The 24430-nt window shown below is 52.8% G+C and overlaps 12 protein-coding genes across 12 annotated transcripts; 5 read left to right on the top strand and 7 right to left on the bottom strand.

Annotated features, from left to right (window-relative positions):
* Positions 1–892: 892 nt before the first annotated feature.
* BDZ99DRAFT_475762 (ARM repeat-containing protein) lies at positions 893–3684 on the bottom strand (the record flags this gene model as incomplete). The annotated part of the gene is made up of 3 exons (XM_033722015.1): positions 893–1438; positions 1488–3332; positions 3382–3684. The coding sequence occupies 3 exons, from the start codon at positions 3682–3684 to the stop codon at positions 893–895; spliced, it is 2694 nt and encodes an 897-aa protein (XP_033577856.1).
* Positions 3685–4181: 497 nt separating this feature from the next.
* Positions 4182–7623, bottom strand: BDZ99DRAFT_508319 (uncharacterized protein). The gene is made up of 7 exons (XM_033724316.1): positions 7393–7623; positions 6724–7346; positions 6197–6641; positions 6019–6144; positions 5875–5958; positions 5203–5822; positions 4182–4992 (listed from the first exon to the last, which is right to left on the bottom strand). Exons 1-7 carry the CDS (start codon positions 7484–7486, stop codon positions 4408–4410), a joined length of 2577 nt encoding a protein of 858 aa, XP_033577855.1. The 5' UTR covers positions 7487–7623; the 3' UTR covers positions 4182–4407.
* Positions 7624–8136: 513 nt separating this feature from the next.
* On the top strand, positions 8137–9840 carry BDZ99DRAFT_519568 (ER to Golgi transport protein-like protein; the record flags this gene model as incomplete). Its single annotated transcript, XM_033725428.1, has 2 exons — positions 8137–8508; positions 8566–9840. The coding sequence occupies 2 exons, from the start codon at positions 8137–8139 to the stop codon at positions 9838–9840; spliced, it is 1647 nt and encodes a 548-aa protein (XP_033577854.1).
* Positions 9841–11123: 1283 nt separating this feature from the next.
* Positions 11124–13042, bottom strand: BDZ99DRAFT_462187 (MFS general substrate transporter). The gene is made up of 3 exons (XM_033719792.1): positions 12913–13042; positions 12163–12839; positions 11124–12076 (listed from the first exon to the last, which is right to left on the bottom strand). Exons 2-3 carry the CDS (start codon positions 12642–12644, stop codon positions 11215–11217), a joined length of 1344 nt encoding a protein of 447 aa, XP_033577853.1. The 5' UTR covers positions 12645–12839; positions 12913–13042; the 3' UTR covers positions 11124–11214.
* A 181-nt stretch (positions 13043–13223) lies between these two features.
* On the top strand, positions 13224–13565 carry BDZ99DRAFT_385998 (mitochondrial ATP synthase epsilon chain domain-containing protein; the record flags this gene model as incomplete). Its single annotated transcript, XM_033715456.1, has 3 exons — positions 13224–13255; positions 13306–13420; positions 13488–13565. The coding sequence occupies 3 exons, from the start codon at positions 13224–13226 to the stop codon at positions 13563–13565; spliced, it is 225 nt and encodes a 74-aa protein (XP_033577852.1).
* A 342-nt stretch (positions 13566–13907) lies between these two features.
* Positions 13908–17065, top strand: BDZ99DRAFT_497819 (Mak10-domain-containing protein; the record flags this gene model as incomplete). The annotated part of the gene is made up of 9 exons (XM_033723544.1): positions 13908–13974; positions 14021–14161; positions 14307–14374; positions 14421–14884; positions 15193–15541; positions 15604–15867; positions 15927–16025; positions 16091–16456; positions 16538–17065. The coding sequence occupies 9 exons, from the start codon at positions 13908–13910 to the stop codon at positions 17063–17065; spliced, it is 2346 nt and encodes a 781-aa protein (XP_033577851.1).
* A 131-nt stretch (positions 17066–17196) lies between these two features.
* BDZ99DRAFT_462186 (uncharacterized protein) lies at positions 17197–18191 on the bottom strand. The gene is made up of 4 exons (XM_033719791.1): positions 18048–18191; positions 17962–17993; positions 17773–17854; positions 17197–17705 (listed from the first exon to the last, which is right to left on the bottom strand). Exons 1-4 carry the CDS (start codon positions 18147–18149, stop codon positions 17679–17681), a joined length of 243 nt encoding a protein of 80 aa, XP_033577850.1. The 5' UTR covers positions 18150–18191; the 3' UTR covers positions 17197–17678.
* A 228-nt stretch (positions 18192–18419) lies between these two features.
* BDZ99DRAFT_415115 (N-terminal nucleophile aminohydrolase) lies at positions 18420–19496 on the bottom strand. Its single transcript, XM_033716745.1, has 3 exons — positions 19371–19496; positions 19210–19321; positions 18420–19111 (listed from the first exon to the last, which is right to left on the bottom strand). The coding sequence occupies exons 1-3, from the start codon at positions 19406–19408 to the stop codon at positions 18494–18496; spliced, it is 768 nt and encodes a 255-aa protein (XP_033577849.1). The 5' UTR covers positions 19409–19496; the 3' UTR covers positions 18420–18493.
* A 63-nt stretch (positions 19497–19559) lies between these two features.
* BDZ99DRAFT_497817 (vacuolar protein sorting 55 superfamily) lies at positions 19560–20324 on the top strand (the record flags this gene model as incomplete). The annotated part of the gene is made up of 3 exons (XM_033723543.1): positions 19560–19778; positions 19847–20147; positions 20191–20324. Exons 1-3 carry the CDS (start codon positions 19743–19745, stop codon positions 20322–20324), a joined length of 471 nt encoding a protein of 156 aa, XP_033577848.1. The 5' UTR covers positions 19560–19742.
* A 181-nt stretch (positions 20325–20505) lies between these two features.
* Positions 20506–21676, bottom strand: BDZ99DRAFT_462183 (UPF0220-domain-containing protein). Its single transcript, XM_033719790.1, has 3 exons — positions 21487–21676; positions 21062–21426; positions 20506–20985 (listed from the first exon to the last, which is right to left on the bottom strand). The coding sequence occupies exons 1-3, from the start codon at positions 21577–21579 to the stop codon at positions 20922–20924; spliced, it is 522 nt and encodes a 173-aa protein (XP_033577847.1). The 5' UTR covers positions 21580–21676; the 3' UTR covers positions 20506–20921.
* Positions 21677–21811: 135 nt separating this feature from the next.
* Positions 21812–22500, top strand: BDZ99DRAFT_519560 (60S ribosomal subunit assembly/export protein loc1; the record flags this gene model as incomplete). The annotated part of the gene is made up of 3 exons (XM_033725427.1): positions 21812–22198; positions 22248–22322; positions 22375–22500. 3 exons carry the CDS (start codon positions 21812–21814, stop codon positions 22498–22500), a joined length of 588 nt encoding a protein of 195 aa, XP_033577846.1.
* BDZ99DRAFT_441494 (AB-hydrolase YheT) lies at positions 22375–24293 on the bottom strand. The gene is made up of 7 exons (XM_033717771.1): positions 24178–24293; positions 23450–24113; positions 23237–23397; positions 23111–23191; positions 22930–23053; positions 22751–22879; positions 22375–22701 (listed from the first exon to the last, which is right to left on the bottom strand). The coding sequence occupies exons 2-7, from the start codon at positions 24095–24097 to the stop codon at positions 22546–22548; spliced, it is 1299 nt and encodes a 432-aa protein (XP_033577845.1). The 5' UTR covers positions 24098–24113; positions 24178–24293; the 3' UTR covers positions 22375–22545.
* Between the last annotated feature and the right edge of the window lie 137 nt (positions 24294–24430).

Here is a 24430-nt window from a genome sequence, read left to right as displayed (position 1 = left end):
CATCAGGTCATTCCTTGGGACACGGCACAGCATCATGGAACCACTATCAGCCGGTCATTGTTCACTATCCTAGGGACGTAGCCTCTCCATTCGGCACGAAATTAGAATTCAGCAAGAACCTCAAAGTTCTCTCATCATATTCTCGAGTCTAAACAGTCACTTTGCAGAAGACAGCAGCATGAGGATTGCATATATTCCGTCAGCGGGTGACTAGCCTCCTGGTTTTTCTATCAATGTTTTTTTGGGGTTTTATGATTAAGCAAACTCCAGTAAAGCAAATGAACCTGTCCCGCACACCACCGCATTACGTGTGCCCTCGACACCGTTGGCTCCAACTCAGCAAGCAGAACAATAAGACATGTTGTCAAAAAGAGAACCCCCACATGAATGGATCCACGAATGAGTCCAGAAACCGTTAAGCCGTAAGATTCCGGTTAGGTCGAACCTCCAGATTGTGATTCGGAATCCAAACAGCCACAGAGTGAGAGAGAAACCTCAGCTCCATGCCTATCAGATGGCGAAGGAGAAGGTTTTGAGTTGGTAAAAGGAAATGCAACATAGACTTGAAAGCTGCTGAGTGTAACAGTGTTTCCAGAAAGATACCGTCAACCAACTTGTGACCATAGAAAGTACACGCTTTTACCATATCCCAACCATGAGATGAGGATTCTCGAGCATGGTAAATGCGCTACGAGGCGAACGTCGAGTTCGTATACCAAGACAGCCTCTCGAGATGAAGAGACGACTAAGAAACAAAATCGAGTTAAGCCAGTGGACATCGGATCGTAAGTGGTCGAAATTAATGGTCCGCTTTTCGGGAGATCGGGGAACGAGTGGGCGCCAAGCGGGTAGACAAGTTTCCAGACGGTAGACCAAAGGATAGACGATGCGCCTAGCTGGCACGGAAGGCGCCATAGGCTGATCCACCACGGTTGGAAGTGCCGGAGTTGTAGCGGTTCAGCTGCATGCCAGCAGGAGGACCGGGACGAGTGGTGAAGGCGGGGTTGCAGCAGAGCATGGCAACACGAGAGCCATACTTGGAGCCGCGGAGAGAGACCATGTGCTTGCGAACGTGATTGGAAACAATCTCACGGTGCTGTGTGCCGCAATGGGTCAAGATGTACTGGATCAGGTAGTTGCCAAACTGGTCTCCAGCGATGTCAATGAGTGGCATTCGAGGACGATCAGCACGACCTTCGCAGACTCGCTCGAGATAGCGATCGAGGAATTCGTTGCCACCAATCTTGAGGCACTTCTCAATGACCTTGGAAGCGTACTGGTCCATGCTGTACTCAGTGGCGAAGCGCAGAATGTGATCGATGGCGCGGTTTCGGTCAGCTGGGGCTCCGTGTTCGCAGATGTGCTGAATGCACCAGTTACCGAACTGGCCATGAGAGATAACATCAATACTAGCGAGGACTTCGTTGATGCAGGGGCGCTGTTGATCAGATTAGCAGCGTTCAGTAAGAGTGTCAGAAGCAACTAACCTTGTCTTCTTCGAGGCAGTTCTCAAAGATGTTCTGGACCACGAGACTACCAGTTTCGCCCAAGGCAACTTCGTGCCACATACCACGAAGAGCCTCGTTGACATACTTCATGATCTGTGGAGGGGAGTCGCTCCAGCGAAGCTCGAACAGCTTCTGCCAGACGTGGCAGGCATAGCGGTGGATGACAGTTTCGGGGATTCGGCGGAGCAATTCGTGGACCATGATAGCCTTGTACTCCTCAGGGACGGCATCAAAGGCCTTCTGGATGACATGGCAGCCAAAGGCATCCATACTGAGCGTGAGAGTGTTGCCACGGATGGCGTTGGCAATGGCAATCACCTGCTCGGCTGTGCCGTGCTCGAAGCAGCGCTGAACTAAGAAGTTGCCGAAGCGGTTGACCATCAAGGGATACGCCTGTGCAATGATGGCTTCCACGATCTCGAACTTCTGCTCTGCCGTGCCTACCTTGAGCTTCTGCTGGAGGAAAATTGAGGCCTGCTGGTCATTGTTTCCGACGATCTTGTCGACAATATACTTCCAGTCGCAGTTCATGTTGCGGTCGAGAAGACGACGATAATTCATGGGCTCTTGCGGGTTCATCCAGCCGCTGCCGGCATTAGAAACGGGCTGATCGAGGCTGAGGTCAGTCAGAACTCTCGCCAAATTGTGGGCCACGTTCACCTGAGCATTCCATGGAGTCGGTGCCATTGCATCCACACTGAACTCCGCTGCTTCAGGAGACAGCCTAGTACCCATGGTTCCGATCGGCTGCTGGTACGCGAAAGCGTGCGGGTTGTTGACAGGCGGATACATGCCGGGAACGCCCATGGGAGGCATTCCCATCTGACCTAGGGTGGTGGGGCTCAAGCTTCCAGCGGTGGCCATCGAGGACGGAGAATACTGGGCGTATTGACCACCATAGCGTGCGTCAAATGCGGAGTTTGGACGGCTGGGAGGGTTCATGCCTCCAATAGCCCCTCGATTGTTACGATCCAAGGGGAAATGTGTGGGCTCGTTTAGAAACTGGTTGCCGCGATAGTTGTCCATGCGAGGGCCACTTGATGGGCGATGCTGATGAGCGGGCATGGCGCTGTACGGCTGTGCAGTCATGCCAAGATTGACGTTGGTGTTGTAGGAGGGTCGAACGCCGTTCCCGTTGCCCCAGTTGTTGCCGATTGGAGTGGGTGCCGGGTATTGCTGCTGTTGACCAGCATGAGGACCATTAATGCCCAAGGCTGGCCGCATGCCATTGCCCCAGATAGCCTGGCCACGGTTGAACGCCCCGGCTGACATGGCCTCGCTCGTCTCAGAGCGGGCATCGTCTTGAATCGGCCAGCTCTCCTGACGAGCCACTGGGCGGGTGGCTGCGTTCAGTGCATTCTGTAGCTTGCTGATCGTGTGCTCCGTAATGTCTCCCTTGTAGTGCTGCGGAAAGTCGGCCTCGGATGGCGTTCCCAGGGCCTGGTTGAAGGTAGACGCGGTGAGACGGGTAGCATGGAGTTCTTGGTCCACGCGGGCAAGTTTGCTTCGTGTTGCCTCAAGCTCCTTGCGGAGACGAATGAACTCGGAAGAGTTAGGGTTGTGGGTAGTGTCCATGTCTGGGTCCGTGGTCGGCGTGGTAACGAACCTGTCGCTGGCCGGAGTGATCGGGATGGAGCCGCTCGAGGTTCGAGATGAGGTGTCGTACTCCCCACCGCGGACAGGAATGTTCAAGCTGTTATCCAACTCAGAGGAAGCCATGGTCGGCGGCTTGGTGTTCTGGTGGTCGTTCAGGCGAGCCAACAGACTGTCGTACATAGTCTCCTGTTGCTCAGCGGGGACGGCTTCGGTCTCGACTTTCTGCTTCTAGAAGAGTTAGTGAGTTGCTAAAGTAAGCTCGGAGTGCGTGACTGACCTTGAGCGGGGCGTTGCGGAGAGGAGCTCTACCCTGATTGCCGAGCTTTGAAGTCGTCAGCGGGAGAAGACCCTCTGGAATGGTAGAACCAGGACGCTTGACACCCTGCATGTTGGATGTCAACTGGTAATAAGATTGCATGCGGGGTGGGCTGTCGGAGTAGATGGCACGGAAGGTATCAGCGCCTACCACCGTAGCAAGCGTCTCCGCAGAGGTGTCGATCTTCAAGTCCTCGTGGACGCTGAAGCGGGACGTCTTGCGCGGGGTGGGAGATCCCTCGGATGAAATATTTGCGTTGCTCATGGCGAATTTCCCTCACAGGCGTTGAGTTGGCGAAAGATGTGAGAGATGGGGTTGATGACGGAGGTGCCGACGAGATAAGCCCTTGGGGTTGCGTTGTAAGATACAATCAGACAACAGTAGGCAAACACCAACTTACTTTACCTGACCCGGTGGTGAAGCTATGCAATGTGATGGAGAACAAGGCTGTGGCGGTAGATTGCCAAAGCAGATGGATGGAGAAGAGAAGAGGGCAGACAAGACGAGAAGACCAGATGGCAGATATGTTCCTCCGCAATGCAGTCGGCGTCAGCAGCTGCTGCCGGCCGCCCGCTGAGTGAGCTAGGAAAGGATTGAGGGCAGCGTGGGGGAGGCAAGGCCGACGATGTTGACGAGAGGCAGGTCCGCCTTCTGGACGAACTGCGTCCTTGGAACTGGCAAGTAGATGCGACAGGCGCCGTCGCGCAGTAAGCAGCGCACTAGATTACAGCAGAACTGGACTAAGTAGCAGACCCAAGATGAAGGCAAAATCGAGAGAGTCAAGGAGTGTGGGCGATGAAGGAGCGTGTGTGTTGTGGGTGCGGAAGGAAGCAGGTGGAGGGCGAGACGCGATATTTATCCTCCATCCGGAACAACAAGACGCGCCGTGCGGGCGGCCAACGACGTCACCACGGGCTCGCTGCACCCTTACCGTGTAATTGATTATGTCTACGGGCAGCTATTCCACTTCACCAACCTACAGGGCCCTCAGCGCAAGACGGCCGTCTTCGTGACATTCCACTCGTGGTCGAAGAAGCCCATCGCCACTGCACCTTCGACCCCCTTCCACAGACAGTCCTGCCGCATCACCACAAAATCCGGCTGCCCGACGCCGGTCAGCATCGGGACGAGCCGAGCCGCAACGGCCAGGCTCGCCTTATTCACTCCCCACACCACTAGCTCGAGCCGCTCGTCGGGTAGAGGACGCAAGAAGATGGCCGACAGCCCCCCTCCACCGCCATGCTCCCTCATCCGGCCGCCAGGCTCTCGAATCGACAGGCCAGACGATGACAGTTCAATGGGGAAGAAGGGATGGGCGCCAGCATGCACATCGCCGCCAATGCCAACAGTGATGACATTGCCCGGAGCGTGATCCGTTTGCTTTCTAGTTTCCACAATGGCGGCGTCGGCAGAGAAGTATTGGTAGAGGTTGCGGGAGATCTGAAGTGCTATACCCGAGGCCTCACTGCGCTGGTATCGGATGGAAAAGTGGCCAGACGTTCGTAGTATGGCGTCCATAGCCCCAAGTTGCCGGCCGCTGCGGAGCAGGAGATTGGGCTGTTTATTATCGACCTAGACTCATTAGAATATATCCATCTACAGCGCCTCGTCATAGATCCCTGTACACTCTCTTGCTATTGCTTGAGCTCCTTGGAATACTGATTGCGGTATTGAGTAATACGATACTCATGTGTTCAAGAGAACGTCGAAGTCCCTCGAGGAGCGGTGAAAGAGCGCACGGGAACTCATAACTAAGCACAGTAATAAAGACCATTGACTAACCTTCCATTGCCCGTCTGTAGCTCTCCAAAGATCGACTTTATCTTCCTGAAGCCGTAACGGTCCACCAAGCTCATGATAGTCTTGACCGTCTATGATCAGAAAAAGCCCAGAAGGAAACCGCCGGTCGTCAACTTCCAGGCTCAACACATTCGAGGTAGTCACTCGGTATGTTGCCGTTGCTTCATCGAACACGACGTCTACTTTGCCATACTGACCAGGCGTCTCAAGTTGGGTCACCCGAAAGCCTCCTTTCGAGCCTGTGTCCGCGGGACTTCCCACGACCAGGCTGAATGATTGCAATTCTTGATCCCCAAGCGTCTTACCTGTTTGCTCGTTATAGAAATCGATTAGGGGTGGAGTGGTCATAATGCCATCAAACCAATGACCCTTGTCTGGCAGCTCGTAGTATCGAGAAGTTCCGTTAGCTTGGAGTAGAAGCTGGCTGAGAAGCCTAGAATGATACGTTGGTACGTTGTCATCCAGTGCACCGTGCTGCTGCAAGATTGGGATGCCTTTGCAGTTTTCCATGAGCAGTTCGTGGCGGTAGCTATTCAAGGTGCCGTCGCGAATGGCAGAGCGTTGCGGGTCCATGGGCTGCCAAAGAACATATGGGGCGTAGTCTAGATAATGTCAGCAACATTACACACTTTGGCGAAAGGCTGGTCTCGTTACTTTGTATAGATGAATATCCGGAGAGAGCGGCAGCGGCGATGACTTTGCTTGGTCGATGAGTCAATGTATACCAGGCCCCTTGGCCTTATACGAATTAGTATGGACACATACATACGCCTTTACGCCAAGCTCGGAAAGACTTACCACCATTCGAGTGCCCCATGACAAGCCAACGATCAATATCAGCACCAGGGCCTTGCCATTCCACAGCTTCAACCCATTTGGGGATGTAGTTGACAGCAGCCTCTACATCCGCAAAACCCCAGTTATCTATGATTTTGTCATCAGTTTTGCTTCTCAACTGCACTTTTTCATTGCTTACGCCAATCATCCCCACTCCACGGCGTCACACCAGTAGGGAAGAGAACCCAAGTTTTGAGATCTGGAACAGGGTCAAGAGCATGCGCCACCATATCATTATCTGCCTCGACTCCAGCTCCATGCAGTCCCAAAAGTATGGGAAAGGTTGATATCTTGTTGGAACCTTGAATCGCCTTTTTGGAGGGTGGCCTTAACATAGCATAGGACAGAATAGAACCTGGATGGAGGTAGGTAATCTTGTGTGGCTCATAGATTGAACGATGAGTGAGTGTCTGAGAGACTTCTAGAAAAGACGGAAAGCTGGCAGGTTTGACTTGGCGGTACTGTATGCGAATTCCAATGGATGGAGTACTCGGGTCACCTAGTGTGACATCGAAGAGTATTGGTCTGGTTTGTCCGGCGGATATGACGACGCTAGATTTCCGCATCACGGTTGTAGCAGAGTCCTGGTCTTTTAGCTAGGTCTGGTTTGAAACTAGAGGGGAATACAGCAGATAATCTAAGTCTAGTGCACAACAACCTACTTACATTCAGAGCTGGCTCTACACTCAAGATCTCAAGATCCTGAGCTTTGTTGTTTCGGACAGTGACTGATGCCAACGAACTTGCGAGTGACCCGTCTAATACATCCGCCATTACAATACCTTTGGAAACGACCTCCAACGACCCACTCGCCAGCTCAATCGCGATGTTGAAGTTCGCCTCTCCAACTCTCACATCATACACGAGGCGGACATCGATAGTGTGCTCGCCAGGGCCGAGACGAATCACAGGAGGTGCCTTGCGAAAAGAGTAGAAGTCTCCGCCGAAGTAATGCACACCATCAATCCAGAACTCGAGGATGGAGTCGGAGTACACAATCAGGGGCCAATCCTGTTCGGTATCGGTAGAAAATTGGCCCCGAGCCCATGCTTGATACTGCAGGGCAGCCCATCCATATATGCTTTGAAGCGGTACTCCGGCGGTCCCAAAATTGACTGCCAGGGAGACAGATGAGCCGAAAGCGTTGGAATTCACAGTCTCTCCCTCAAGCAAAGACCATCCCACGGTCCCACTTATGGCGAGGGAGCTTCGGAATCGAGCTTCTTGGTCGTATTGTAGATTTCGGAACCCGCCGAAGAATTCTAGAGGATCCGCTCCCCACGTTGCTTCTGTGCATCTGTTAGCAAAGAATCAACTGTTTCTCAAGGCGCGTACCTCTTGTTCCAATCTGGAATGGCCCCAGCATCTGCCATGCTGAGCTGAAGCTGACTGAGAAAGGAGGATTCCCCTCCTGAGCCAATGGCACCATGTGTTAAAAATGAAGAAGGGTATAGCGATAGGTGAGAGCCAGGCAATATAACGGCAAGGTTGGGAGTTCTAGTGTCTCCAACGAACCGCTCGCCTCCTCCCTCAGTGGGGGAAGGCGCCTTTATCCTACAAATGCTCGGCCCTTCGTAAAGCTATGCACCGCCCTTTTGCTGGCATGCCATCCAAGGGCGTTGTCAAATCCGGTCCGATCTAGTCTGATCCGGCAATAATTGCAATGCTCTGTTCCCAGCACGACAACCTTTCGGCCGCATTTCAGACAATTTCAACGCGTCTGCCGTTGCTCATCTCGGTCAACGGGTGTCTTGAGGCACGTGGGGGGCACTGGTGGTTGGAATAAGATTCGATACGGCGTCACGTCAGCGGAACGCCGTTGCATCTTAAATTAGGAGAGCTGTTAAGCCGCATCTGTCGACCCTGCTCCGTCTTCAACACCACAAAACCTCTCCCGCCTGCACCAAGCCGTCCAAACGTCTCATGAGAGCTGTCTCGACGGCGCGTTACACCCGTCTCGCTCTCCCTCTCGCCCTCCCTCTCGCCCTCCCGCTCATCCACCTGGCTACATCGACACTCGCGCCCCCCACTCTCATGGCGTGAACAAAACGCGCGTTTGAATTATTTCACTAGTCCCGAATGGCGTCCGCAACGCCTCTGTCGCCGACCTCCCACCAGACGTTCAAGTTTCCCGCGTTCCAGCCCGACCACCTCCCGACCCACGACGAGGAGCCGTTCGGCCAGAGCTCCTCGAGATCCCCGAGCCCCAATCCCAGCTATGCCTCCAGGCCGAACGGGAACGTGACTGCAGACCGTTGGCAGGCGCGGAAGGGGTCAAATCCATACTGGTCTAATGCCAACTCTGCGGCGGCGGCGTCGAGGCATGGCCATGGCAGGCAGAAGAGCTTGGGTGAGGCCTTTAGGACAATACGAACAAGACGGGGGAGCGTGAGCCAGAACGCGCATGAGATTGCAGATGCATTGAAGGCGCCTGTCTCCCCTAGGCTCATTGTAAGATGTCTCGAACTTCTTGGGATGAGATCCTGGGTCAACTACTGACTGAAGTAGATGCTGTGCGGAATATGGTACATGACCTCTATCCTCTCCAATACTTCGTCAAAAGCCATCCTCACAGCGCTTCCGAAACCCGTCACTCTCACGATCATACAATTCGCATTTGTGTCGTCCTGGTGTATATTCCTGGCGGCACTGGCGAAAAGGTGGCCTCGATTGAAAGTTTATATACCTGTTTTGAAATTTGGGATAAGACCCCCGACGAAGGAGCTCATCATGACCACCCTTCCTCTAACTCTCTTCCAAATCGGTGGCCACATTTTGAGCTCCGACGCGATGTCCCGCATTCCCGTCTCGCTCGTCCATACCATCAAGGGGCTCTCCCCTCTTCTCACGGTGCTTGCATATCGAATCTTTCTCAACATCGAGTATTCGACCCCTACGTATCTCTCTCTGATCCCTCTCACCTTGGGCGTCGTTCTGGCATGCTCGGCCGATTTCAACGCAAATTTCCTAGGGCTCGTCTACGCGTTTGGCAGCACCATACTATTCGTCACACAGAATATTGTCTCAAAGAAAATATTCAACGAGGCAGCGGCGGCCGAAGCAGAAGGCATAGCTCCCACAAGATTTTCTAAGCCGGATAAGCTTAACTTGCTCTGCTATTCCAGCGGCCTCGCATTCATTTTCACGCTCCCTATTTGGGTCTGGTCTGAGGGATTCGGGCTCCTCTCCGACTTCCTGCAAGACGCGTCTATCGATCTTTCCAATCGCGAGGGCCGGCTAGATCACGGGCAGCTTACCATGGAATTCATTTTCAACGGCTTGTTCCACTTCGGCCAGAACATTGTCGCCTTTATCCTCCTCTCCATGGTCTCACCTGTTACATACTCTGTAGCCAGTCTCATCAAGCGGGTTTTCGTCATCGTTTTCGCGATCCTCTGGTTCGGCAAAAATATGTCTCCGACTCAAGGATTTGGCTTTGCCCTTACATTTCTCGGGCTCTACCTATACGACAGGATGTCGGATGGAGATAAAGCCGATCGAAAGGCGCGGTTACTCCAATCGCGACAAATCGGTACCTTGCTGCCCATTACGACGGACAAACTTACCCCCGCTTATAGCGCTTCTCCCGTGGTAATGAGCGCTGGCCCTGGACCAAACGGTACCCCTGATTTTTCATCACGGGACGAGAAACGCAACGATGACGCGGGCGGGCGACCGCGTGGCATGAGTGGAAGGTGGTTGCCGCCGGGCACGAAGCAGGAGGATACCTGGCGGGCCAACGGCCTCGGTCCAGCCCCTGGCAAGGGTGTTGCTGTGACATAGGGGATACCTTTCACATTCCCACGATGTATTATTTATTCGCTGCATAGATTTGGGCATCTGACGGCGTTCAGAAGGCGGCTTTGGGCACTGGATACGATAGGCGCGTGATCACGATTGATATGTTGGTTGGGCATAGCTGGATTACGTCTTCCCTGAACGTACCATGGGTATACGAAAAAAATTTACTCCGATCCCGCTCCCACCCTCCTGAATTTGTATTCGTGCGTGAGATCTGGTTCTCCTAAGCCTTGGCCGACTTGGCAAGCTGCGAAAAACTACTTAACCTCGCCGTCCCCACGTCCCTCTTCTCTTCTTCGCCTTCGGGCACCAACTCTCCCTTCCACTTCCAAAAATCAAGGTCTCACTCCATGTATCATCATATCTTTTGTATATGCAGGGCACAAACCCGGCCCTTGTAGACTATGCTATCTCGACGCCTTCCCCGGCCATGTATTCCCACCCTTTTGTCACTCCTTCGGGGCAGCGTGTTCACACAGATACTTAGGTGGAAAACTGAGATTTCGTCAGGTGGAATGAGATTCTTGTGGATTTGGCTGGATATTTTGGAGGTTTTTGACCCGAGAAGGGTTTTCCTCGCATTGAAATGTAATGAGTTCTCTACCCATGCCGAGGGTTTTCTGCGCTGTGATGTTTGTGCGTGCGAGATGTTATACGCCTTTGCGATTTGATAATTCGTTTGTTGCTTCACGGGTTTTGTGTGCGATTTTGCTTTGTGGGCTTTGCGTATGTGGCCTTCTGCGGGTTCCGATATTTGGCCGGTTCTTGTTAGGGCTTGAGGAGGACCGATTGGGGTACAATGCCTCATTAGAGACATCTGTAAACTCGTTTATCGCTGCGTGAGGAGCCTCATAGTGCTTTTCGCATTTCAAATAAGAGAGAAGTTGGGCATTTTGGTCAACTAGTTAACGCACGAGGCTTCCCCTAACAGCATCATCACTAGGGTGTATGCAGACTGGAAGCGTATATGCTGCTCTCGGTTTCTATTAGTACGTTGGAGTCCTAAAAACAACGGCAGGAGAGTGTACGGATATCCATGACAAGGCGCTGTAGGTATGTGCGAACAACGAGTTGAAAAAAAGGAAAAAGCAAGGATTTCCCAACCGCGGTTCGAACTCCTAAACATCAAAAACAGCAAAACAGTTAGGCCACCCAGCTACCACTGCGCTACTATACAATAGAGTCGCAATTTTTTACGGGGTCGCTGAGTGGCCGAATCTGTCTCTGTTCGATTAGTATGAGTAGAGGTCAAAAACAATAGGTATGTAAGGTGTAATCGAGGATTGGACCCTAAGATTTAATATCACAAGAAACGCAGAGCTGCAGTCCCGTGATTTCTCCGCCACTTCGTCATTTTCATACCTTCTTTTTCCACTTTCTATCCGTCTTCCATCGCAACACCCCGACTAGCCCTGCTGCGGCTAAAGACATGCTTCCTGCGTAATACATCGCTGGTCTATACGCCTTAAAGCCTGCCTCTGCGCCTCCGAATGCGCTCAGAATGTATCCAGCGATCGGCCCGCCGAGCAAATAGCCTCCAGCCCACCCCGTCACGACCATCCCCATTGCAACCGCCACCCGCGTGCTCCCGAACAAACTCCCCACCACCGTCGGCATTGTAGCGAAGAACCCCCCGTTCGCCGCGCCATTGATAACCACAAAAAGAATCAACGGCCCGAGCTCCCTGCTCAGCGGCCAAATTGCCAGCATACTAAACCCGCTGAGGAGGAGGCTGAGGAGAAGGGCATGCAAGGGGCCGATGAGATCGCACAACAACCCCAAACCAATCCTGCCAAACGCAGAGGAGAGGTTGAACCCCGCCACCAAGGCCGCGCCGGCCGACGCCGACAGCCCTATTGAATGCGCATACAGCGGCAAGAAGAACGGTGGGACAAAGAGCGGGAACGTGGCGATCGCGCCCGCGGCGAAGAGGAGGCAGAACTTCAGGTCGCGGAAGAGCTTCCATTCGATGAACGTCTTACGGCGGGTAGGTGCGCGCTCTTTGAGGAGGTAGGCGGCGGGTAAGCCCGTGGCGAGGGTCAGGAGGCCGATGATGCGGAACGTCCAGGCGAGGGAGGTGCCTTGGATGAGCTTCTCCATGGCGAGAGAGGTGGCGGCGCCGCCGATGCCGCCGCCGGCGTAGACGATGCCGTTGGCGAGGCCGCGGCGGCGGGCAAAGTATTGGGTTGGGGTGGTGGAGACGACGATGAAGCAGAGGCTGGGAAGCTTGTCAGAACGAGCAGTCTTTGTATGAATCCGGGAAGATATTGAAACTGAGCGGAGGGTATTGAAAGATTAACTCACCTGGTCCCAACCCCTGATATAACTCCAATAGTCCCGAAAAGGGCTGCAACATTCTTCACAGCAAAGCCCGCCATCACCTCACCCAACCCCAGCAACAGGACGCCTAGAAGGGCAGTCCATCTCGCACCAACGGCTCGAATGATTCTGGCATTGAAGATCGCTAGAACGGCAATGCACATCGGCGTCAGTCCGCCCACGAAACTCAATGTGGAGGCACTAGAAAGGCCGCCATCGACAAGCGCCTTTTGGATAACGCCCCAGCTGTAAGACGTCCCGACGAACCAGAAACAGATGATTGCAGACGCAAAGACGATTACCCAGCCGTAGCCGCCATCCGGGACTGTGGCATCGGCGAGGAGAGACTCAACGGCGTCGGTTGGAGGTGGTGAATTGGAGCGGAGGGGCCGGATGGAGGTGTTGGACCTCTCGGGCTGTCCTTGGCCTCGTAGTTCAATTGCTATGGTCTCGGTGGTTTGAGACATTCTCGTTTATACGAGGGTGCAGGGTGTTGAGAATTGGAGCTTATTTATATAGATGGGGACAGATGCGGGAACTATACTCTAGACCCTAAATTTCTACGGATGATGACTCAACATGATTATTGAAGGGCGTGCCGATACCGTGGACTCTATTAGTTGATGATCAATCACCATCTTTGTTACAGGTCTGACCTATAGCTACTGAGATGAGTATCATAATCCTTGATGGAGCTAAGGGGAATCTAGTTGCATTAATTCGAACGCTACCTACGTAAAATATGGAAGAGAACTTTTGGAGCCATGGGAAATGCTATTCTGCTTCAGCCGTATGAGAAGACTGGCCAATATACTGCCTCAGTGGAGCCTTGAGAGATCACAGGATGGTCTGGTCTCGATATCGTGAATTGATTCGACGGATGAACACTACATCTTGGAAGTGTGATGCGACGTCGTCGTCCATCATCACGTGATCTCTCAAAAACCCTTGGCACCCTCACATCTCCGGCTTCGAGCTTCCCGCAAGCTCCTCCAACCCGACCAGCAAATCCTCCACAAACTCCCCCAACCACTCCTACCGCCACAATGACTTTCGCCTGGAAAACCGCAGGGCTCACGTACGCGTCTACCTTCCCTCTACACCCGCCGCCTCACTGACAATCGCCAGCTACAACCGCTTCCTCGCGGTCGCATCCCGTACGGTCCGCCGCTCCCTCAAGGAAGACATGCGCGTAGCCGCCGAGCGCCGCGGCGAGATGGACCTCCGGTTCGCCAAGTGGGAGGTGAGTCTGATACATCCCGGAGCCATTGGGCATGTTAGCAAGGACGGGAGCTGATGGCCGAGGGTAGAATGGCAAGCAGGGCGAGAACAAGAACTTGGGCGAAGCGAACGCGGCGAGCTTCGTGTCGCACGCGGAGAAGTCGTAAAAAGAGTCTACCAGGCCAATTGGTGATTTCTGGGGTGGATAGATGGGGGATGGGCGATTGAAATGCCGAGCGGGATGGACGGGGGAGAGGGCTGTATATTCTGTACTATCAAACCTCTGATGGGTCGAAATGAAGACGAATACTATCGATGTGCTCTTTATTCTGAACTTCTATCTGTCTCTTCTATGTGTTCTATATCTCTGACTTGGTGAAAATGTAATACCATTCCTGTGACTAAAGCTGAAGTGACTTGTGTCTGGCGAGGTGAAGCCCTTCTGGTGGTTTTCAGCGGCGGCCTGTCGTACAAAACTCTCCCCTCCCGCCTGCTTCTGATACCCAACCATGGCAGACACATCAACAAATGAATCGTCAACGGAGGGCGATGGTGAGATCAAAGTTACTATCGGGAGTGCGTTCCTAGCTACAGGTGTCTCAAATAAAGCTAATATGTCCAGGTGCTGCCGACTGTGGCCTCGACCGTGACTCTGCATCGCCGAAACAGGCGCAGCTGCCGTTGAGACAGGTCCCGCAGCCAATCGTCAACGGTGGCTCTAAAGTTTGGGATATCACTGAGAGGTTTACTCAGGCTTCTCAAGGTATGTCACGTCCTTCCATACTCTTTCCTTCAGCCCGAGATCTTTTATTTTGCGTCCGAGTTCGGCCATATCATTCTGCTATGCAGAGCTTGAATATTTTCGAGCATTTTCGAGCATTTATGAATATTTGATTGACTTTTTCCAGCTCTCAAGATCGGTCAGCTCGTGAAAGATGAGTACTTCACGCTCTTCGAGTCCATCGGGGCTCTCGAGGTTGGTCATGTCAGCCCACTTTTGTATCGTCATGTTGACTCTCTAGATCATGGACCCCAAGATGGACAGCGGATTTCTTCAGCCCGGCGAGACTCTAGAGGAAAACTACGACGCGTTACGGACCCTTCTCCCGGAAGAAGTTCTGGGCATCATGGACCAGCTTCTATGCTACGAAATGGCGTGGCATCAAGGATACCCACTATCCCAGACTCTGTTCACGTCTGTGTATATCGATAGACTGCTATGGCCGGAACCTCGATCACTCGAAGAAGCCCAGTTTTATCGTGGTAACCCAGGCCGTGTCACGGATGCTCTGCAAGATGTCCTCCGGGCATACTGTTTAGGTATTATCAAGTCCTGCGATTTCGTTATTGGCAAGATCACCTCGAGAGACTACTTCGAGGAGGAAGACTTCTGCACTCATACTTACAACCGATCTCTTTTCAGCAAAGTACCTCATGATTTTGTGTTGCATGAGTTGGAAATTGCGGAGGAAATATTAGCGACCGAGTAAGTCTACCTGTCCGATCACGTGGGGCATGGAAAAGGTGGCGCTCTAATTGTACAACAAACTGTCTCGTGTGTACACCTGTCTGCCACTGCTTGGGGTTCTTCAATGCATTTCCAGGAATTTGAACAAGATGGAAGCACCTTGACCTATATGGAAACTCCTTGAAGCGCCCCAGGTAGTGGCAGACACGTGTACGCACGATACAGAGTGCTTGATGAGTGTGCCACTTTTTGTTCACACAAAGCGTGCCAACAACTTGATATAGACTCTTTTTTCGTACTTGAATATCAGACTAAATTTTTCTTAGTGTAGACGACATCGACGAAACAGTGAAAGCCGCTATAAATTGCCGCCTAGAGTTCCGCCGAAACTTCCTAGTAGCGCTCTCGCCCGACTATTCTATCAACTTCTTGGACAAATACTGGCCGCCAGTGTCTGCTTTACTTCCGGCGATCGAGTCCTCTCATGAGTTAGCTCGTGTAGTGCCAGATGCTTTCAGTACCAAGATCCAGCGGAGGCTGACCAGTACTGTGCCACCACGGCCCATTGTTGAATTAGAGTTCAAAGACGCCTTTGCAAAGCTGAAACAGCTATGTGAAGACTGTGCTGAGGCGACGAAGTATACGTTCCTAGATCCTGCTCCCGAGGAGTATCAGGTAAGTGTCTACGCAATCTTCTCTTTTGTAAATCAACGATTCTAATCAAAAGCCTTCACTAGTCATTTCTATGGGCCTTCGCTTCTCGCAAAGTTCAGCCATCAGCCTACGCACGATCCTACCTAGCAGGCTTCGTTTTTGCTGGAGATAACGAGATCTTCGAAGGCCTATTACGGGATGATCTTGCTGCTATGGTATTCCCAGAAGATCAGGTCCTTGATCCTATCAACTGGACTATTGACGCTCCTCGAAACCCGCTCTTCCCGAAAGATAAGCGGCTCCAAATGGCTAGCATCATTGACGATTTCACGAACAGGGCAGTTCAGGTATGTCTTTTCAACTAACAGAAAGCATTCCATCATACTTTTACTAATCCACGCTTTAGAATTATGTGGAGCTTTGGACAGCTCTGTGCCAAAACCGGTGTCGAATGCGACGAATGCTCTGTCACAGCCTACTTGCATTTGACCAGCTACAGTCTGATGTACGTAAAGTCGTTCTAGAACGGTACAAACTTCAGTGATCGTTCCGTATACTTACACATCCCAGGCTAGTATCCTCGATGACGAACTACAAGCCCTAACATCCGACCTCCAACAATACCCTCTCACGACATGGGTCTACCACCTGAAACTCCGCCAAATCGAATGGATCATCCAGCTCGGCTTCGAACAAGACATCTACCTCCCCGATGAGCTTGCAGGCATGTATCTCTTCCTCGCCAAAGTCGCCGAAACCCGCAACCGGCTACTCAGCACTCTCCTCGAGTTCTGGGAGCAGCGGCAAAAGCGGCTAGAAAAAGGCAAGAAAGTGGACGTTGAAAAGGCCGCTAAAGTTCAAGAAGGCAAGGCATACATCGAGGCCCTCCTCGCTGAAGCGGTCGGCACAGAAGAGCTAAGTGCAGCGTTGAGTAGTGTAAGTTCTCCCTTTTCCCTCCTCCATATCAACACCATCCGCGCACCCTTACCTTGAAATTATACTAATTTCATCGAACAGCTCTACACCCTCCTCTCCTACCTCCACCTCCTCCCGCAACCACCGCGCCCCTTCTCCTCTCCAGAGTTGCGCTACGACCTCCGCACCAAACCATTCGCTCTCCTACAGCCTGTCGAAATTATCCCCTTCGATACCTTAACCACGCATATCCATCCCTTCGGCCCGCACGCCGCCCCAACATCTCCCTCTGAGTCCATTGTCAAACATCTCCAGCAAGCGACCACCTACCAACCCATCGACGCGAGTGTCAAGCGCGCGAAAGACGCGTTTGCAAAACTGAAGAAGTTGGGACCGAAGGCGGCGAGCGCGGAGGGGGTGAAGGAGCAGTGGAGCGGTAGGGTTCAGGGGCGTTTGTTTAGTTGTGTGGCTGCGGGCGTTGCGGTGGCAGGATTGAGGGGCATGGCTGGGGAATTGGTAAGTACGGCGGATGCGGAGGGGAAGTTGAGGGTGGAGGGAGTGGCGGAGGGCGAGGGGGAGGGGAAGCGGTATCATGAGTGGTGGATTGTGCCTAAGGTAGTGAAGCTATAGGTGGTTGAATAGGTAGGGGAGTGATGGCGGAGGGTTGGTTGATATGGCGAGCTGATTGGGCTTGCTGTCGTGGATGGCTTTGATGTAGAATGAACGAAATCCATAGAAACAAAATCAAATACTTCTCTCACCCAACATACAGTACTTTGCCAAAATCTAGGCACAGTTGCTTACTACCGTTGGAGATTGCTTCGGCGCATTCTCAAAGCTTTTAGAAGATGCAAAGCCCCTCAAAGCTTATATTAGAGAGTGTCAGCAAGCTGACAGTCGGCCTACTTGCCGCTGCTTGTGGCGCTTCAGCACCCTCTTCGTAAGTCGGGACAAAATGGATAAATCGCGTAGCCATATTCATATCCTGCTTGTGTATGTTTAAGCTGGATTAAGCCAGGCTGCTAAACGCAATCTCATACGTCTGATATCCCCAATGCAGACACGAAGCCAACCCTAAACGCCGCCCCAAAAAATGGTCAAAGCCCTTCTAGAGCCCACAACACGATCCCAGTGGGTATCCCCCTCCTAAACCGCCCTGCCCTATCCTAAACGCCCCCTTGTAACCATAACCGAATTGACCCGTTCCCACGTACGAAGTATCCGCACTATCCCTTAAACTTCCCTATCCCTTAAACTTCCTCAAGCTCATCTATTCCAATTCCAATTAGCTCACGCTCCTGCCCGCAAAACCGATTGTAAGGCGCAGGGAAACCTACATCTCGCACCCGGCGCACACTCCGCGCCGAAATGCCCCTCTCGCCATCGCGTTTCGAGCGGATTGATGCTTCGCGGATCAAGCTGGCATCGGTTAGTAACTATAGTCTTCTGAGTTGCGCCGTTGGCTATGCTGCGCGCGCTGGTGGAGGGAGGGGAGGGGAGGGGAGGAAGGGCGAGGGGGGACGGACTCTTGTAGGAAGAGGGTGTAGTCGAGGAATATCTGGGGGGTTGTTAGCGTGAGGTAGTTTTGGGAGAGGGGGGGTGTTTGGCGTACGAGGATATCTACGTTCTTGCTCAGGGTGCGGTTTGCGTGGGCGCGGATTATGCGCTTCAGGGTGTTGCGGGGGTAGAGGGAGGATCCGGATGCTGGGGCCATGGTGGGTGGTTGGGTTTTGGTATGGCGGAGTGGTTGTTGTTTGGAGGTGTTGATATGATGCTCGGACGCGGTTGTTTTGGCGGGGAGCAGTATCACGTGCACGCATTCACAGAGTAGGTGAATTTAGATTCTACGAGAGTTTAGGGATATTGATTTCACCATAATGAGAGGGTTTTGTGGAGTTCAGGAAGTGGTGGTGTTGGAATCGTAATATTCTCTGTAGAATACAGATCTCAGAAGCGGTCATATCTACGCAAGCCGCTCCAAGATAGCCTTCATCCCCGAACCAGCATTTCATCTAGGTTTTACGACCCCTTAGGCATACCCGCTCACTCAAGCACCCCTCATGAATCCGAATCCACCTCCATGCCCTCCTCCTCAGCCGGCGCCTCCCGATTCTCAAACGTCGTCTCCAACCACTCCTGAACCTCCGCATGCTCATAAAGCTTGAAGTTCTCGTCTACTCCGCAAAGTCCCACACTCGTATTCTCAATTGTCAGCTCCTTATCCTGCGCCAAACTCTCTTTCAACGCCCTCAACGCATGCTTGACCAGCTCCTCCCTACTGGCGCCCTCAAACTCCTCCAAGTTCCGCTCCAGATACGTCCGCGCCATCTGGCTACGCGCCCCAATCCCACACGCCTGCATCTCCTGCGTGACGCCGCTCGGCTGGAACTCGAAGAGGTGCGGGCCGCGGGCGTCGACGCCGGCGATGAGGAGGCCGACGCCGTAGGGCCGCTTGCCGTAGTTCTGCGTGTTACTCTGCGCGCGGTCGGCGATGCGGAGGGTGATTTCGGCCAGGGGGATCGCGCGGTCGTACGTCAGGCGGGAGGCGAGAGATTGCTGCTTCATGAAATTGGAGAGGACGCGGGCGTCGGAGGCGAGGCCGGCGAGGGCGACGCCATAGTGGGAGTCTATTGGGATGATCTTTTTTTGGTAGGAGGAGAGTTCTTCGGCGTTGCGCTGGGAGGGAGGGAGTTAGCGTTGTCCATATTGTAGCGGTAGATGTGTGTTTCGAATTGATATGGATGTGGATATCGTGAATGAGGGTATTGGTGTACCTTAATGGCCGCAAGCACGGCATGTGTCTTGCTCACTATGCCCACGACGACGGAGCCCTGCTTCACGGCTTCTGATGCGTACTCGACTTGGAAGATGCGGCCTTGGGGTGAGCTGGAGTTGTTAGCTAGAGAAATACATAGACGGAATTGTTGTGGCTCACAAGGTCACCGAGTCGTTGTCGTAGTTGTTCCTGAACATGATGGGCGAGTGTTGGAGGTACCAAGTTCGAGAGAAGAGTGAGAGGAGCGGTGGAGGAAAGTGGTGATGTATATTCGTGGTGTTGAGGTGCAAGGCAGATGTCTCGTTACGAATGCCCTGGAGCTCAAGCTGTCGCGCTAGGCCCGCTCCTTCTCCAGCCTCATCGCGGCGCCAAAGTCGATCGCACCGCAACCTGGCAGCCCCAGCTCTTCACTGCTTTACGACCAGATCTCTACTACGAAACAACAACTCAGTGCACGCGCTCCGACACATCCTCACTTTACTTTTGATTCCGCCGCCAACCTCCCCTCAACTCCACCAGGCCCCCGCAAAGATGGCAGGCCTCAAGACCATCATCGCCCTCTCCTTCGTACGCTCCCACGGCTCACCTGCCTCCCACCACCGTACTCTCATGCGTCTGACACCGCTATACTCTAGGTCCTCGCCATCGGCTTCCTCCTCGTGATCCTCTCCTCCGCGCTATGGCACAACTACTTCCCGCTGCTCGTCGTCGCAACCTACGTCGTAGCGCCCTTGCCCAACTGGCTCTGCGGGCACGCCGCGAACCCTGACGACTTTATGGAGAGCAACGGGAGCGGGATTGTTGATTTCGGACGGTTCTTGACCGGCTTCTTGGTGGTGATGGGGATTGGTACGTGGAACCTGTTCTATAAGCAAGAGGAGGGAGTTGGAAGAGAGGCTGGCTGCCTCTGGTATCCAGAGCGGAGCTTTCTGACAAGTGTGTACATTGAGAGAACCGTGGCTAACTCGTTATATGGCAGCTCTACCAGCGCTCCTCGCTCACTGCGCCATTATCCAGATCCCGGCTATGGTCATGTCGATTATCGGCGGCTTGTTGATTTACGGCACTATCATTAGCTTCGGCCTCTTCTTTCAAGAGGAGGCGGAGTTCTAAGCTCTGTGTTTGGAATGGTTGATAGCAGGGTCCGAGGGTGTCATTTTATGTGGATTGTGTACAGTAAATCCGGCTTGGGCAGCGAGGCTGGACTGGGTTAGGTATCAGGATTGGCGTGCAGTGATTTTGGACGTTTGGAGATCGCACTTGGAAGCGTTTTGTATCATTAAGTCAAGAACATCTCATGAGGCTTCATTGATTGCTATCATCCCTGCTGCGTACTGAATATCCATCCGTCATAGACCAGCACGACCTTGTAACAAAGGGTCCTTTCGTCAAAAAAAAGGTCTCCATATTTCTACTAATTAGAATAGTACTGACAGGCTCGAAAGAACCAGCTGCCAACTTTCTCACGATGCATGACGTCGCTCAGCTTCTCGTAGTAGACACGTGCTCACCGAATTGACGGACTTGATATCGCAACGCTACAATCAAACTATGACTAATGTGAGCAAAAGACAACCCATATACGCCTGTTAGATATTTATACAGCAATAACCTCACCCGGAAATCCATCCGGTCCCAAGTAGGCAGATCCAATCGCACCCCATCCAGCTCACTGCTCGTCGTCCCTGTGCATGTAAGCCATGCTCGTCCTCAAAGCGCCAGATTGTATGTATACTCGTCTTCCATGTTCTGCGCGACCCACAGGACCACCGAACTGCATCCTCATTAGCATATTCCCATCAAGACTCGAAATTAACAGGGCAGCATAAGCCACTCCACTCATCACTCACCTCAACATCACACACCCATTCGCGACCACATTCGCCGTCCCCATCCACAGCGTCGGCCACACGTACTCCGGCACGACGTACTTCAGCACAAGCACCGTAACCGCGCCCGCGAGCCCGCCCGCCATCAGCGCGAACCCTAGGAACAGCACCAGCCGCGCCTTCCACGCCACCCCGTTCCCGCTGTAGCTGAAGGAGTCGGCGGACAGTCTAGATTTGTCGATCGAGTTTATGACCAGCATGCCCAGTGCGCTGCAGATGCCTGGGATCCAGTCGACGAAGGTGATGTGCACGGCGGGGTCGGAGCCGTTGAGCGGGGACCTGGAGTAGGCGGCCGCGTCGATGAGGATGTAGAAGCCGAGGGAGAACTGCGTGATACAGGTTAGTGAGGGGGTAGTTGGGGGAGGTGAGGGGAACGGGGCACGTACGAGGGCGCCTGCGGTGTAAACGCCGAAGGTGCGCGCGTTGGCGTTGTTGAGCCATTGCGGCTTTGGGAAGCGGAAGAGGCGGTGGGAGGACATTTCGAGCATGTAGATGGCTTTGCTGCGAGGTTGGTTGTGGGGAGCTGGATGCTGTCGTGTTGAGTTCAGTGCCTTGCGCGAGGCTGTGGAGCTGCTGTCGTCGTTGCTGGAGATCAGCTTGCAGGTGCCAGGATTATACTAGCGTGCCAAGTGCCCTGAATCGGCCCGTCTCTCGCAAAGCTCCATCTTCGAACTTTTTTGCGATCGACATCTGCAAAAACCGCAAACTACCATGGCGCCCACGAAATCCTCGAAAACGTCCTCGAAAGGCTCGTCAAGGCCTAAGGGCAACACTGGTGCAACGCAGAGCTCTAAATCCCGCAAACCTTCCGCCGACAGCGGCATTTCGAAACGGAAACAGAAGGGCCTTTCGCTCGCAAAACCTGGCGGGGCACAGAAGACTAAGCCGGCCGCGGTGTTGAAGAAAAAGAGGCGGATGTACAGCGAGAAAGAGCTGGGAATCCCGACACTCAATATGATTACGCCGGCGGGCGTGCAGAAAGTCAAAGGCCAGAAGAAGGGCAAGGTCTTCGTGGATGATACCGAGAGCATGATGACCATTTTAGCTATGGTGAATGCGGACAAAGATGGTCAGATCGAGTCGAAAATGATGCGGGCGGTTAGTGCAGGCATACTAGGACTGCGTGGGCTTAGCTAACGTGTGGCAGAGGCAATTGGAAGAGATTCGGGAAGCGAGGAGGAAGGAGGCAGAGGCTAGGAGCGAGCAAAAGCAGGCCGTCTTAGTGAGTGGTTCATGTGCATTGATGGTCTTTCTAATGCTAATGTTATGCCTAGGAGGAAACCAAGGATTCGCTCCGCAAGAAGCGAAACAAGAAATCAGCTCCTAAAAAAGATGATGAGAGTGCCTTTAGTGCCCCGCCAAAGGCAAAAGGGAAGATGAAGAAGGTGTCTTTTGGTTGAAAAGATACCTAGTCTATATGGGTGTTTGGGAGTCCGCAAGTGCCATCATGGCTCTATTGCTGGGTCATGCAACCTTCGGCGTAAGGGATCAAAACGAGGGCCTTTCCCCAAGGTCACAGCATTGCTATTTAGCGCGGGGTTTTTTGTTGCAGTTGCAGCTGTATCGACATCGGTCTCGAACCTTTTCAGGAAATCGGTTGCCTACTGGGTTTAGCCCATCGATCGAAAAGGGTATTCGAATGAATCTTACCGCCTGAGCAAACCATCTCTTGCCTCCGATCTGGAACCATCCGAGATGGCCACCCATCGACGTAGCACACAACACTGCGTACGGGTTCAGCTTGAACTCTTCGTATGGTATGGCTTCGTTGCAAGCAATCTGGAGATATGTGTCAGTGGGTTCAGGGTCTCCATTGTCTCCGATCTTACCGGATCGTCTTGTGCGTTGATGGCAAGGAGCGGTATCCTGACGTTATTCAATGCATCCACTGATGATGCATCGCGGTAATATGCTCCTTCAGTAGGGTAGCCCCAGGTTGGTCCTTGTACGTATCTAGATACCCAACTCGTGAGTGTTCAATTACGATATTGGGGCATAGATAAATGTTACCTGTCGAACTCGTACAAAAAACGTATGCTTCTTACTTTCTTCTCGTCGATCAAGGGATTCTTGAGGATCTGTTCTGAGTGACTGATCCTATTAGCGGAAGGCAACATGCAGAGAATGCGCACTCACATCTCAAACAACTTTAAGACAGAGCCTCCTAAAACTCTACAATACAGATTGAGGCCAACCCATGTCGATTGCAACACTATGTTGCTCACTTCCAGATTCCAGGGACTCGATATGACCACTGCAGCTTTGAGCTCACAACTTGCGCCTTCTTCCGCAACGTACTACGCGTCCCTAAAGTCAACAAGAGAATCGAATAATGAGAAATGCTCTTACATTAGTCAAGATAGTCGCCCCTAGCGAAAACCCAATCCCATACAGCTGCCTATTCGGAAACTTCACCCGCAACCATTTCACTAATTGCCGAACATCCCAAGAAGCTCGAGCATTGAACAGCCTATCCGTCGTCAACTTCGACATGGCACACCCCCTTGCATTGATCACACAACCCTCCCAACCAGCTTCCGGCGTTAACAGCGGGGCTATTGCATGTCTTAGATAAAGCTCATGCGAGCCCCCACTAAGTCCGTGGAGAGCTATAATCATAGGTTTGCTGTCCAAAGACCCAATTTGCTCTAGCTCTTTCTCAGAGTAGTACGTTGTACGCTTTGGCAGCGTGTCATCCTTCGGACTTGATTCACGGGCCACGAAATCCACGGTGAACTGGCCTGGGTAGTTGACATCGTCGGATTCAAAAGTCTTGCGCTTGTAGGTGAGTGCTGGTCCTTCTTCTTTGATAGCTGTGTAGCAGGTTTGGAGATGGCCGTTGAAGAGGAGGGGGTTTAGGTGGCATTCTGGTACTGTGGCTTTGCAGAATTCGGACAGGGAAACTTCGTCGCCAGATTTTGTAGTTAGTTGGATGGGGCTAGTTGGATGCGCCCAGGTAGTTTTTGCATGGCCGTAGATCCAGGAGAGGTTCACCATGGTTTGTCTTGAGATCCTATCGTTTGGGATCAGATTGTTCATTGCTAGATATGTTTACCATTGGTGGGGCATTTCCATACGTTTTCTGGATCGTGATAGAAGGCCAGTGGAGTACTTGGAATTCGGCCTTAGCCTTGACATCCCGTGGAAGGCCCTTTAGATTGATCGAGCCTTGGATAGCTTGAACGACAAGAAGAGAAAAAAAGGAGTTTGTGTCTAAAGTTTGTCAAGATGCCTCGGTCTAGAGATTAAGGAAGCATGAGGTACTCCACTATCACTACCGGCCCGTGATTGGCTGGGCAGACGCGCAGCTTGACGCGGCAACTTCAAGAT

Source organism: Mytilinidion resinicola, assembly GCF_010093595.1.
Source record: "Mytilinidion resinicola strain CBS 304.34 unplaced genomic scaffold BDZ99scaffold_8, whole genome shotgun sequence".
Classification (NCBI taxonomy): domain Eukaryota; kingdom Fungi; phylum Ascomycota; class Dothideomycetes; order Mytilinidiales; family Mytilinidiaceae; genus Mytilinidion; species Mytilinidion resinicola.
The sequence above is the reverse complement of the archived record's forward strand: the minus strand, read 5'-3'. Positions and strand labels throughout refer to the sequence as shown.

Bases quoted from the DNA above. Each gene is read 5' to 3' on its own strand.
- BDZ99DRAFT_508319 (XM_033724316.1), bottom strand. From the start codon at position 7,486: ATGGTGCCATTGGCTCAGGAGGGGAATCCTCCTTTCTCAGTCAGCTTC. The intron at 6,642-6,723 runs GTAAGTAGGTTG...CTAAAAGACCAG, and splicing joins GTGTAGAGCCAGCTCTGAAT to GACTCTGCTACAACCGTGAT. The intron at 4,993-5,202 runs GTTAGTCAATGG...TAATGAGTCTAG, and splicing joins CTACAGACGGGCAATGGAAG to GTCGATAATAAACAGCCCAA.
- BDZ99DRAFT_462187 (XM_033719792.1), bottom strand. From the start codon at position 12,644: ATGTCTCAAACCACCGAGACCATAGCAATTGAACTACGAGGCCAAGGA. The intron at 12,077-12,162 runs GTGAGTTAATCT...CAAGCTTCCCAG, and splicing joins ATATCAGGGGTTGGGACCAG to CCTCTGCTTCATCGTCGTCT.
- BDZ99DRAFT_462186 (XM_033719791.1), bottom strand. From the start codon at position 18,149: ATGGCCCCAGCATCCGGATCCTCCCTCTACCCCCGCAACACCCTGAAG. The intron at 17,994-18,047 runs GTACGCCAAACA...ACAACCCCCCAG, and splicing joins GCAAGAACGTAGATATCCTC to ATATTCCTCGACTACACCCT. The intron at 17,855-17,961 runs GTCCGTCCCCCC...AACCGATGCCAG, and splicing joins TACACCCTCTTCCTACAAGA to CTTGATCCGCGAAGCATCAA.
- BDZ99DRAFT_415115 (XM_033716745.1), bottom strand. From the start codon at position 19,408: ATGTTCAGGAACAACTACGACAACGACTCGGTGACCTT. The intron at 19,322-19,370 runs GTGAGCCACAAC...TAACAACTCCAG, and splicing joins GACAACGACTCGGTGACCTT to CTCACCCCAAGGCCGCATCT. The intron at 19,112-19,209 runs GTACACCAATAC...CCTCCCTCCCAG, and splicing joins CCGTGCTTGCGGCCATTAAG to CGCAACGCCGAAGAACTCTC.
- BDZ99DRAFT_462183 (XM_033719790.1), bottom strand. From the start codon at position 21,579: ATGTCCTCCCACCGCCTCTTCCGCTTCCCAAAGCCGCAATGGCTCAAC. The intron at 21,427-21,486 runs GTACGTGCCCCG...TGTATCACGCAG, and splicing joins TTTACACCGCAGGCGCCCTC to TTCTCCCTCGGCTTCTACAT. The intron at 20,986-21,061 runs GTGAGTGATGAG...ATGAGGATGCAG, and splicing joins AATGGGTGTGTGATGTTGAG to TTCGGTGGTCCTGTGGGTCG.
- BDZ99DRAFT_441494 (XM_033717771.1), bottom strand. From the start codon at position 24,097: ATGGTGAACCTCTCCTGGATCTACGGCCATGCAAAAACTACCTGGGCG. The intron at 23,192-23,236 runs GTGAGTGCGCAT...TAATAGGATCAG, and splicing joins GTCTTAAAGTTGTTTGAGAT to TCACTCAGAACAGATCCTCA. The intron at 22,880-22,929 runs GTAAGATCGGAG...ACATATCTCCAG, and splicing joins TCAACGCACAAGACGATCCG to ATTGCTTGCAACGAAGCCAT.